The sequence below is a fragment of the Mytilus californianus genome, unplaced genomic scaffold (assembly GCF_021869535.1).
Source record: "Mytilus californianus isolate M0D057914Y unplaced genomic scaffold, xbMytCali1.0.p SCAF_4, whole genome shotgun sequence".
Taxonomy (NCBI): domain Eukaryota; kingdom Metazoa; phylum Mollusca; class Bivalvia; order Mytilida; family Mytilidae; genus Mytilus; species Mytilus californianus.
Genome location: NW_026262690.1, coordinates 25,799,481 through 25,812,194, shown reverse-complemented (window position 1 = coordinate 25,812,194; position 12,714 = coordinate 25,799,481). Strand labels below are relative to the sequence as shown.

At 32.3% G+C, this 12,714-nt stretch overlaps 1 protein-coding gene across 1 annotated transcript; it reads left to right on the top strand.

Moving 5' to 3' along the window:
* Positions 1–695: 695 nt before the first annotated feature.
* LOC127737789 (uncharacterized) lies at positions 696–11,641 on the top strand. Its single transcript, XM_052248709.1, has 5 exons — positions 696–1,033; positions 2,947–3,018; positions 7,665–7,791; positions 9,519–9,669; positions 11,477–11,641. Exons 1-5 carry the CDS (start codon positions 743–745, stop codon positions 11,568–11,570), a joined length of 735 nt encoding a protein of 244 aa, XP_052104669.1. The 5' UTR covers positions 696–742; the 3' UTR covers positions 11,571–11,641.
* Positions 11,642–12,714: the final 1,073 nt, after the last annotated feature.

Sequence of the window (12,714 nt, the reverse complement as noted above, 5' to 3'; positions counted from 1 at the left end):
CCTCCTCCCTTGCCGAATCATTATAAAGTCCACAAGTATTCACAAAATAGGAGTTTGGGCGTGAAGGAGTAATGTGAATTTCATAAGCATGGCATACCGGGAAAATGCCCGAAAAAAAGTTATCATTTTCTGCATAAAATGGTCCAAAAAAATGTTTTGCCTCGCTTCGCTCGGCGATAGTTATGATTGCACTTTATTTAAGTCCAGCTACGCCCCTGAAGGCTATTTTAATTTTAATGCAAACTCATGGACAAGTGAATTCTGGCTCAAAGTGGTCTACATATATTTCTCTTTCACCAAATGTTTCATTTCTGCAAATTTGTTTGCTAGTTTAAGTAAACAATGACATCAAAAGCACCATAAGGGTTACTTTTACGTTCTTAATTGAAGTGGGTAAATTGGTGGTCTAAACGTAACAATAACTTTTTTAATCGTAGCCAGTGCCTAATAGGTGGTGGGTTGATAGGTTCGGCGGTCATTGTTGAATTTTTTTATATTAGTATTAGTAACAATATGATTCATAGGCGTAAATATACTGGTGTGCCGTGCACATTCGTGTTGCACTGACATATCCGCTTTTAAAACTGTAATTTTACAGGACATTTGATAATCCGTATGATACAAAAGTAGTGGTACTCCAGATAATGGAGGGAAGAATAATAAGAAGAAGATCTATGGTACTTTTACTAGTTTCTTTCCTATTTCCAAAATGTCTCCTTGAACTTGGCCGATATTAACAAAAATGAACCTAGCACTGAGACTGCTGCTGGCAAAGCCGTCTTACAAATCATTTATTCCAATCTGCTCTTCATTTAAAAAATGTCCTTCACACATATCAGAGAAATTCCGTGCATTTTCTACGAACAAACCACTATTGATGTCCAATGAACGACCTTTAAAATTAATGAACTTGCAAAAAATAGTTCAGCCCAATTTTATTTTATGGCTGAAAAATAAATACTTTGAATTTTTGATAAGGAACTACTATGATGCAACGTTTTCACAACCAGAATTTCTAGCAGGAGCCACACAAGTAAGTTTATATAATCAGTGTTGATTGTGTAATTTACTGAATTAGGCCTATCACTTGGTTTGTATTTACATGAGCAACACGATAGGTAACACTTGTGGAGCAGAATCTGCTTAACCTTCCAGAGCACCTGTTATTACCCTGGTTTTTGGTGGGGTTGGTGTTGCTCAGTCTTAAACAAAAAAAATAAGGAGATGAGGTATGATTGCCAATGAGACAACTATCCACCAAAGTTCAAATAAAGTGGATGTAACTTGTAAGCAATTATAGGCAACCGTACTGCCTTCAACAATGAGATTATCCATACCGTATAGTCAGCTATAAAAGTCCCCGACATGAGAAATGTGAAACAATTCAATTGGAAAACTAACATGACTAACAGCCTGATTTATAAAAATTTTTTTTTTAACAATTAATGAAAAACAAATATGACAGACATGAACCAATGACAACCACTGAACTACAGGCTCCTGACTTGGGACAGGCACATAAAGAATGTGGCTGGGTTAAACATGTTTGTGAGTGCTCAACCCTCCCCTAACCTTGGACAGTGGTGTAAAAACACAACATAGGACAAACTATAAAAATCAGGTGAAAAAAGGCTTAACTCATAAAGATAGATACAAAGCACAAAACATTAAACATAAACACAGACTGGACGTGGCAGGGTATTTATCCATCCCTCATCCGTAACAACAAAAAGGACACTAAGTACAGATCTGAAAGTACTCACAGTTACTGAAAGCTAGTTCAACACCAATTACAACTAATAAAAAAAAATCATGTATCTAAGACTAAAATATCAATCAGTACACATCCAACATCCTATGGATTTAGTGTAAAGACGTCATTAACAGTGGAAAATTATGACCTTGTGCAATGCCAAAAAAAAGGTGTCAATAGATTGTAGTACCGTTAAAGTGCATATGTGTATAACAAAACTATTTAGTATGATTTTTTTTTAAATTTAATGATAACCATGATAACAAAATCAATATTTATACAAATAAAAACAATATTCAAAGATCTAATTACAGTGTTGAATTGGTAACCTTTTAGAATAAGTTTATTCAAAGGATTGATAAGTTTACCCGGATCGTACATATATATAAATTTCTGGGCTCGATAAAAATCACCATAAAAAAGGATGTGCTATTCTGTCTGAAATAAGTTTTTTATAGGTACAGCCAAACTTGCAGACCAAATCTTTGTGTCTATGGAAGAATTTAGTAAACGTTTTAAGTAATTTGTGGTAACGAAATCCCTGACTTAATGATTTACCAGTAATACATAGATTAAGCTCATTTAGTTTTCATTGTTGTGTTTTGTGTACTTTTATTTGTCTTTTTATCGTTTTTCGTTTTTTGCCATAGCATTGTCAGTTTCAACTTTAAATCCAAACTCATAATATAAGTCCCCTATGTATCTATTACCTCTCTGTTACCATTTTAGAATCTAAAGAGTTTTGCCTTGTGGGTTAATTTCATTGTTCATACACTGACATTCAAATAATGTTATAGCATTGGCTTAATATCTATGTTGAGGATGTTGTTGAGCAATTTCAAGGTTTTGCTGTACACTTTTAAAAATATTGCCCTGATTGCTTTTAATTTATTAGATCAATCTCTAAAAAGTAGCAAACTGCATAACAAATTTATTGCACAGGAGACTGCCAAGTTTTTTATAAAATGTTAAAAATAAACATTGAAATACAACAACAATAATAGCTGAATAGTAGAAGTGATGTCATGATACCCTTATGAAATCTACTGACCCCTACAGATCCAAAGGTGATCACCAAGTGTTGGCATTAAATCAATCACATCGTCACTATTTTACCAAGGTGCGATAATCACTTATAAATCATTATGACTTAAGACATGTTACAAGACACTTGTTTATTATTTCATATTTAGGCTATCACTCATGTGTCTAGTCTTATATCAAGGGGACAGTTTGAAGATTTAGAAGAATTGGTTGATCCTGATGTAAGTTAGATAACTTGATAATCTGCAGAATAACCATTGATACTGTTATCATAACATGTTTGGGATTTCATTGATACCAATAGGAATATTTGATGGTTATTAACAAATTTAAAAAGCATTTATGTTATTGTAAACCGCTCTGTGCAAGGTAATAGAGGTTTACAATGTATCATACTATGTTTACAATGTATCATACTATGTTTTATCAACAACAAAAACTTACTTATTTTAAACTTAATTTTCAACAAAAAGTGAAGTATGGAAACCCTATTTTATTTCTAGTTCTTTTTTTCTTTAAACCATAGCCAAAAAGGGGGCTATCTCATAATACTTAAAAATGTATCCTCTTAATACATGCTTGATTCATTTTGATAACCAGAAAAACTGTACTATACATTGATTTTTTTTCGTTATTTCATTTACACATTTTAGACACTGTACATTTAGGCAAACTGGATCCTTTCATTTTTAGCTCACCTGGCCTAAAAGGCCAAGTGAGCTTGTCCCATCACTTGGCGTCCAGTGTCTGGCGTTGTTGTCCGTTGTCGTCTTTTATTTTACAAAAATATTCTCCTCTGAAACTACTGGGGCCAAATTTAACCAAACTTGGCCACAATCATCATTGGAGTATCTAGTTTAAAAAATGTGTCCGATGACCCTGCTTGCCAACCAAGATGGCAGACATGGCTAAAAATAGAACATAGAAGTAAATGCAAGTTTTGCCTGTTATTTTGAAAACGGCTATCGTTTCACAAGTCATGTTTTTCTCTGACTGTTAATGATGTCTTTACACTAAATCCATTGGATGTTGGAAGTGTACTGATTGATATTTTAGTCTTAGATACATGATTTTTTTAATTAGTTGTTATTGGCTTTGAACTAGCTGTCAGTAACTGTGAGTACTCTCAGATCTGTACTTAGTGTCCTTTTTGTTGTTAGGGATGAGGGATGAATAAATACCCTTCCACGTCCGGTCTGTGTTTATGTTTAATGTTATTCTGCCTTGTATTGATCTGACGAGTTAAGCCTTTTTCAACTGATTTTTATAGTTTGTTCTTATGTTGTGCTGTTACACCAATGTCCCAGGTAAGAGGTAGGGTTGAGCGCTCACAAACGTGTTTAACCCCGCCACATTCTTTATGTGCCTGTCCTAAGTCAGGAGCCTGTGGTTCAGTGGTTGTCGTTGGTTCATGTCTGTCATATCTGTTTTTTTGTTAATTGTTTATGTCTCGCCCTGACGGAGTCAAAAAGCGAGACATAGGTATGCTGTTTCTGGCGACGGCAGCGTCAACAATGTATTAGTTTGTGATTAGGTCTAGTTCATGGTGAACCACTAGTGGTAGGTCAATGATATTTGGTATGCAGTTGTATTAGCATTGGCACATCTCATTACCATGGAGATTATTTGGCCCCGCCCCCTCAGTCAAGGTCTATTGACTTTGAAACTTTTCATAGTTTACATGTATTAGTTTGTGATTAGGTGAATTTATGGGGAACCACTAGTGGTAGGTCAATGATATTTGGTATGCAGTTGTATAAGCCTTGGCATATCTCATTTCCATGGAGATTATTTGGCTCCACCCCCTTAGTCATGGTCTATAGACTGAAATTTTTGCTAGGTTAACATGTATTAGTTTGTGATTAGGTCAGTTCAAGGGGAACCATTAGTGGTAGGCCAATGTTAATTGGTGTTCAGTTGTATAAGCATTAGCACATCTCATTTCCATTGAGAATATTTGTCCCCGCCCCCTCAGTCATGGTCTATTGACTTTGAAACTTTTCCTTAGTTTACATGTATTGGTTTGTGATTAGATCAGTTTAAGATGAACTGCTAATGTTAAGAGAATGATATTTGGTATGCAAATTTATTGGCATTTGCAAGTATCGTTTCCATGGAGATTATATAGCCCCACCCCTGATCATGGTTCATTGACTTTGAAACTTTTACACAATTTACAAGTTAATGTTTGTGTTTAGGTTTGTTTAAAGGGAACGACTTATGATAAGTCAATGGTATTTGGTATGCAGTTGTATTAGCATTGGCACATCTCATTCCATGGAGATTGTTTAGCCATGTACCTTCAGTCATGGTTCATCGACTTTGAATATTTGCATAACTTACATGTTAAAGTATTGCTATTTTAATTTCAACATTTGCATTATCAAAATTACAAAAAGGCGAGACATACTAGTATCTCTGTGATAACAGTTTATTCCCATTATTGCCTATTATATTGAAAACTGTAATAAATAGATAGAAACTTAAAAATAGCACAAATGATCAGCAAGACAAGATCTATAAATGAGCCAAAATGGCTGAAATCTTCAGTAGACTTGTTTTGGAGTTATTGCCCTTTAATAATATTTTTTTACATTTTTTTGCATTTTTTGCCTATTATCTTGAAACCTATAGCAGGTAAACAGAAACTTTGAAAAGGAAAAATTATCAGCAGGATAAGATCTACAAATATGTCAACATAACTGAAATTGTCAGTTAACTCTTAATAGAGTTGTTCCCCCTTAATGCTGATTTTTACTTAAAAAAATTGCCATTGTTGAAGATGCAGGTGAGAAAAACAGGCTCTTCAAAGCCTCTAGTTTAACTGACCAGGTCATTTTGGTTGTTTGAAATTGTACAAGCAACTTTGTATTGTTATGTAAATTATTCAACGCTATCCACAGAAGTATGTTAATTTTATTATTTATCACACTTATTTAAGACACAATATGGAAATTAATGCTATTCCAATGGAGAAATTTATCCCTTTTCTCAATATACTGATTTAGATTTTATGTCCAACAAACATACTAATGATGAAAATAACATTATTAAAGATCAAATATTATTATAGAATGATAATGATTGAAATCAAGCTTATTGTTTTGCCCTTATATTATCTTACAGTGGCTGGGGAGGCGAAAGTCTAATCTTTTGTACGTATGCATGCATTAGGTATAAAAAGAAACCTTTAATCATTAAAAGTTTCAAATCACATTAAAATCAGCCTGTAGTTCAATGGTTCTCGTTGGTTCATGCCTGTAAATTTTTTTGTTAAAAATTAAGCTGTTAGTTTTTTTGTTTGAATAGTTTCACATTTTTTCATGTTGGGGTCTTAAATAGCCAACTATGTGGTATGGTTTTTATATGCTAGACGAAGACAGGATGTAAAATGGTATATCAATGTCCGTCTGTCCATCAACACTTCGTACAATAACTCAAACTGGCTTTAACCAATTCTCATACAACTTTAACACAACATTAGAATTGACAGCAGAAAGGTCCCTTTCATTAGTGAATTTTTTGCTTCGCATCACGGTGCAGAGCTATTAGTTTCAGTCGATATACACGCCATCTTGAAATAATTTCTTATCACATATAGATTCTGATTGGTTGCTAAAAAAGGGCCGGAAATACAGCAACAGCTATTGGCTTAAATGAGATAAAGAATTACAGACTTTTCTCCTCTCAGGATAAGACATCTAATGCCGGAAAATTGACTATGTGTATTTCAGTTCCGATCAACTGTCATTAATTCATGTTCGTTTTATTATGCATATATTGCACACTGAAATTCAACATTGAAATATTAATTATAAATAGGTGTTTATTTGCTTTCTTAATCTGCAATATGCACGATTTGTTTTGCTGAACAATGTTCCTATACAATGTTTACAAAAATGCAATTATCTGTATTTTATAACTTCTGCCAATCTAGGCACACCTCCAGAGTCGTGTCTATTTGTAAATGTTTTAATTTTCAACAAGTGAAGTGAACAAATATTACCTTAAATTAGGAAAGAGCGAAGCAGTCCACAGCTTTTTACAAAGCTCAAACTTGTGTTATTATTGGATTTGTCATTCCAGAGTTATGGAACTTTGACTGTTAGATTTAAGGCAATTCTTCATAAATCTTGCACTAACTCCAATATTCCTGAATAGATTACCTCCAAATTTTACATTAATGTAGGGATTGATCAAAGGAAGCTCCCTTTTGATTTTTTTTAGTTTTCTGGTTTCTGGTTCCATAGTAAAGGAACTTACTGTTACATGTAAGGCAATTTTTCATAAATAGCGCACTAACTCTAGTATTCCTGGATTGATTTCCTCCAAACTTTACTTTATTGTTGGGATTGATCAAAGGAAGCTACATTTTAATTTATTAAATTTTCAGGTCTGTTGCTCCAGAGTTATGGGACTTTAATCACTTGAGTTTGCTTTGAATGGTTCAGTGGAAACTTTACATACTTGTTGGAATTGGTGAACATAAATTATGATTAAATGCCCTGGAAATATCCCATTTTATTCTTGCAACCGTTTCAATATGCACAATAAGGGTGTATCATGCACTCTTGGCATAGCTGTTTATTCTCATTGTTGAAGGCCACACATTTACCTTTTATTGCTTATATCCATTTATTTGAACTCAGGTGGATATTTGTCTCATTGGCAATCATACCATTTATCCTTATTTTTATACTGTAGAAATGTACTGGGAAATGTTTAGAACTAATTGTAAGGATGTGAGAGTTTATGCTCCATGTTTGTGGCCTCACTTTGACTTTGAGATGAAGAAACAGCAATACAAAAAGTTGTTACCTTGCTTTTGATTTTACTCTGAGGTGCACATAGTAATTTTTACTTGTAGGCTGTTGAAGAAATTAAGAGGAATTACTATTGCTTAAGTGACAAGCAACACAGAGACTTGAAAGTAATGGAAGACCATATTATAAAAATGTTTGTACATCAAATTGGCATGATGTTTGGAAACTCAGGTATGTATCAACAAATGTATTTATTTTATGTTTGAGAATGTACATAGAATGCTTGCAGTTACAGAAAGCAAGCTCAAAATACTGAATTTCAATTTTTTTTAAAACTCAGGATGATTAATTAGTTTGATATATTGAAAGGACACCAATCTATTGTTGAAGACTGTTGTTGACCTATAGATGACCTTTTGGTTATTTGTGTGTCATTCATTACATTGCGGTTTATTTGACATATATACTCCACATATCTTTTTATTCATATTGATGTCATCAGAGTGTTGATTCTAAAATCAGACAACTCTTCATTGTGTCTTTATTAGTAAACAATAACATATAATGTAGTACTGTTCCTACCATGAAATACAGCAAAACATTCTATTTTAGTAGCAAAGAGAGGGGATCTAAATTACCTTTCTGTTAAAAGTCTTGTAGATAAATGAATATTAATGGTAAACAATGCTAGGTTTAAAGATTTAACAATGAATCACTATATTATATTATTTGATATAAGTTTATTCAGTGAAGCTGAAGGTTTCAAAGAGCAGTTGTTGTACTTGTTTTCTTTGTCAACAACATGATCATACTTAAGTATTCCTCATTGAAATTTTATGAACTCATACACAATGCCAAGAACCAAAACTTGCAGACAGAGTTTGAATTAGGGCAGTGAGTCACTTACCGTTTTAGAGTTATGCCCCTCGATAACTTGGAAAATTGCAAATTATTTCATTTCTGCAATCTAACTTAAGTTTGCCTCATCAAAATTTTATAAAACTCATACACAATGCTGAGAACCACAATACGCAGACAGAGATAACATTTTGGAAGTATGTCATTAATGGTTCTAGAGTTATGCCCCTTTTTAACTTGAAAAATTGCAAAGCTTGAGCAGGGACATTCTCAGAAACATTCTTCTAATATTTTTTTTTAAATATTTTGATCAGCTTTAACTGGCCAAATAATTTGATGCAGGAAAACTATATGTAAATTTTTTTGTCATATATTTATGATAAGTTAAAGATTCGGCCTATGAAGGAGGGTATTGTGGTAGATGTCAATAATGCTATATCTTTGCTTTGAAGCACATGAATATCAACAAGTTACAGAATTTTCATAAGAAAAATAATCAAATCACGTCATAATTTTCCCAAACAGCTCAGGGGAAAACATAAACAATGCAATCATGTAAAGTTTCACTGATTAACTGTATAATATAAACACAAGAAAGAAAAGTGAAATTGTACACAGGAGAAGTTATCTCAAGAAAAAATACACTGTATATATATGTACCAAGTGTGTGTCGAGATTTTGTTACACGAGTTAACCATCATAACACCAATGTAAGCCTGCATGCTGTTAATTATACTGAAATAACTGTATGAATTATAGTATAAAAACAAGGAGATGTGTTGCCATTGCCAATGAGTCAAATATCCACCAGATACCAAGTGTATATTTTCAGATGTTGTTTTAATACAAGAGTAGATGGATTTTAGGGTACAAAAAATGTTTTTTTCTTTCTGATTATCCCAATAACAGTATGTTAAATTATGAAAATTCAACAATTGAACTAGATTGAGTTAAGGCAGTGTTATGCCAGGTTATGAGTACAAAAAAAAAACCAACAAAAAACAGACAAATAGGAGCGTTAGTGTTTATACTTTAATCGATTGTTTTGTAAGGCATGATATAAATTTATGCTATTTAAGTTTTGTTTTTTTGCCATACAGGGAACGTATTTGTTGAAATTACTGTTGTGCTTCATTATAATTCCCCTGATGATAAAACACTTCAAGAAACCTCTCATGAAATAAAGACAGCAGAGGATATAATTAAAGCTGCCTTGGAAATAACAAAGAAAGTTGTCAATGCTAATTACAGGTAAAAAGTAAACAGTTGCAGTATTAAGTTCACCTCAGTATTATGTTATATAGATACAATGGATAAGCGTGGATTCTTGAAAAAGAAACCATGAGCCCGGAGGGCGAATGGTTTGTTTTTCATGAATCTACGCTTATCCATTGTATCTATAACTTAAACTATTGTGTTAATTTCTTTTCAAAATTAAAGCCTTTTCTTAATTAGAAGGTATTGTAAGTGAGTTTAAATAACCATGTTATTGTGTCCAACGATGCATTGATAATTCTCAGATCACAATTAATTGGTTAACAAAATACAAATATAACACTTCTACCTTTAAAGATCTTTATATTATCAGGCATCTGAATATTATCTGTTTTTACAAAATAAGACATATTCGAACTTATTTCTAATAAAATTGAGAACGGAAATGGGGAATGTGTCAAAGAGACAACAACCAGTCCAAAGAGCATATATAAAGTATATATAATAAGTATGTTACCGAAATTTCTAGCACTCCAGGCACATCACGATTTTCTAGCATAGGAATTTGCGAACAAATATTTGTAAAATTATGTAGTAAAACAGATGAAAATCATACTATATTTATACAACAAAAATTGACAAATAGAATGTAATCATTTTTGTTTCAAACATGTGAAATAGCCAATAATAATCCAAAAAATAAACGGTAAAACACGCTATTATTACTAAAATATCCACTTTAACATGCAAAATTAGAAAAAAACCAGAATTGGGACAACAGAGATAATACAGGGATTCGAACCTAAACCGACAAATCCCTATCTTTTAACTCGTTGATTTTAAGCATGCTAACCTCGCGGCTACCAACTTATACTATACGACTGCCCATTGTGTATATATAAAGGTACAACCCCTGTGTGTCCGATGTTCATTTATATATATAAAATAGACATCTAAGTTGTAACCCATTGGTAGCCGAGAGGTTTCGTCGATGTGTTGATGTCAGTCATTCATAACAGATTTCAAGGAGGGGTTCGATTCCCAGTGAAGGCATATACAAGTTACAAAAATTAAAAGTAAGTTTTTAGATTAATTCCATTAGTGAACAGAAATCAGTAAATTAGCCAATTCAAACTTAATGAAATTAGACACACAAAGGAAACAATTGAATATAATTTGGTGAGTCCATTTCAGCGGCAGATGTAGGAAGCGTTGATTCTAGAAAAAGAATCCACGGTAAATGAATAGGCTGACGTCACCACAATGGTTTAAATTGAAAGGAATGATTTTAGTATCAACAGTGTTTACATTTTTGTCTGTTTACTTGTGCGGTTTGTGAGACACATTAAGGGAACAATAATAGAAAGGAAACTGTATTTTGCATACTTACAAATATGTCTTCTGAGGTGTTGCATCCCATTTTATCAGGCCTGTATAATACGGAAAAATAAAAATAAAAATAAAATTTTGCTCTAAATGCCTATTGTCTTTTGATCATAAAAAAGCTTGGGTTCAAATTTAATAAAATTCTATGAAAGTTTCACAAAGTTATTGATTTCTTAAAAATACATTTAACCACAGACTGAACCTAAATGTTGATACTAATGGAACGTAGGCTATGTCTCCCTTCTGTCACACTTTTTTCTTGCAATTAACATCAAGATACAGTCTGGGGGGTATTTTTTTTAGACATCAAGAACTTTTTCACTGACTGCAGCAATCATAAGCATGAATCAGGGCTCTGGGGAATCTTTTACTATTTTTTAGAACATGTCAAGTTGACGTAAGATATACCATTTGTGGCAAAATTTAATTTTTTATATTTTTGTTTTTTTCTTTGCAGATTTATCAAAGAATGCACAAAGGGTTCAGAGAGTGACTGGATCATTAACGGAGTGAACCATTTTTCTATATTTAGTAATAAAGACGAGGATTAAAACTCAAATTTGAATGTTTTTCTAAATGAAATGTTTCTTTGTTTATATAATATTAAAACTTGTGTTAAATATTCATTAGTCAACAACATGTAAAAATTACTGAAAATACCTAACTATTATATAAAAGATTAATTTATTTGTAACAGAAATTTAATGATGGCTGCTACAGACGAATCATCATTATATCAGCTCTTTAATTTTTGAATAAGTTTTGGATGTTCAAATATTCTGGCTTCGAGCATCACTGAAGAGACATTTATTGTCGAAATGCCAAGCTGGTGCAGTAAAATTATCACTGTTTACATTATTTAAGGAGGAGAAACTTATATATACCTTCAAATACACTGAATGAAAAAAAAACAACAAATATGCATAAAGACACTCACTGATGTTTTACTTTATGAACTAGGAATTTGAAAGTTTGTCTAGGTTAAAGAAAGTATATGAACTCAACTGTCCTATAAAGACACTGATAGCAAAAAAAAAAAGAGATAAAAATGTAAACTTAGGAAGGACAAAAATAGAACCATGCTGTTAAAAAGAAATAAACAGTTAAAGTACTTTACAAAAAGTGTTTCAGCATTTTTTGTTGAAAAGAATAAATATTTTGTGTTATTGAAAACAAATGTGGTCAATAAACAAAATCCAAGTTTATTCAATTTTAACCATTTGCTTTTATAAATAGAAGCTTATAATGTGTATAAGCATTGTTTATTCAAGGGATAATCTATATGTAGACCAATGGTAGAGATGTTCATTGTCTTCAGGCACTTATGTGCTGTCCTAATTTAGTTAGGAGATGAGCTGTGGTTCTATCATCTATGAGAATTCTATCAGTTTAAGTTTAGTTGTCGATAGCAAAGGTCATAGTTTTGTAGTGCTAATGCTGAAAATTAAAATTTAGAGTGTTAATTAACTTTTGCATTAGCAAGATTTCTTTGGATTTTGTTTATTATTAATTTATTGACTATCTGATTTGAATTCTGAATACAAATCCCAGTGTATTGTAAGTGATTTTCAATTTACAAACTGTTACATAGTATCCAGTAAGCTACAAACAAAGTCAAACAAATTCCCTTTAGCTGGCCGTAAAAACAGGTTAAAGCGTACACATCCATACAGACAGTCTAGAAATAAAATGCTA

What these genes read in the sequence shown, in the direction of transcription:
- LOC127737789 (XM_052248709.1), top strand. Translation starts at nt 743, where the DNA reads ATGAACCTAGCACTGAGACTGCTGCTGGCAAAGCCGTCTTACAAATCA. An exon ending in CATGATGTTTGGAAACTCAG is followed by an intron (nt 7,792 to 9,518) that starts GTATGTATCAAC and finishes TTTGCCATACAG; the next exon opens with GGAACGTATTTGTTGAAATT. An exon ending in GTTGTCAATGCTAATTACAG is followed by an intron (nt 9,670 to 11,476) that starts GTAAAAAGTAAA and finishes TTTTCTTTGCAG; the next exon opens with ATTTATCAAAGAATGCACAA.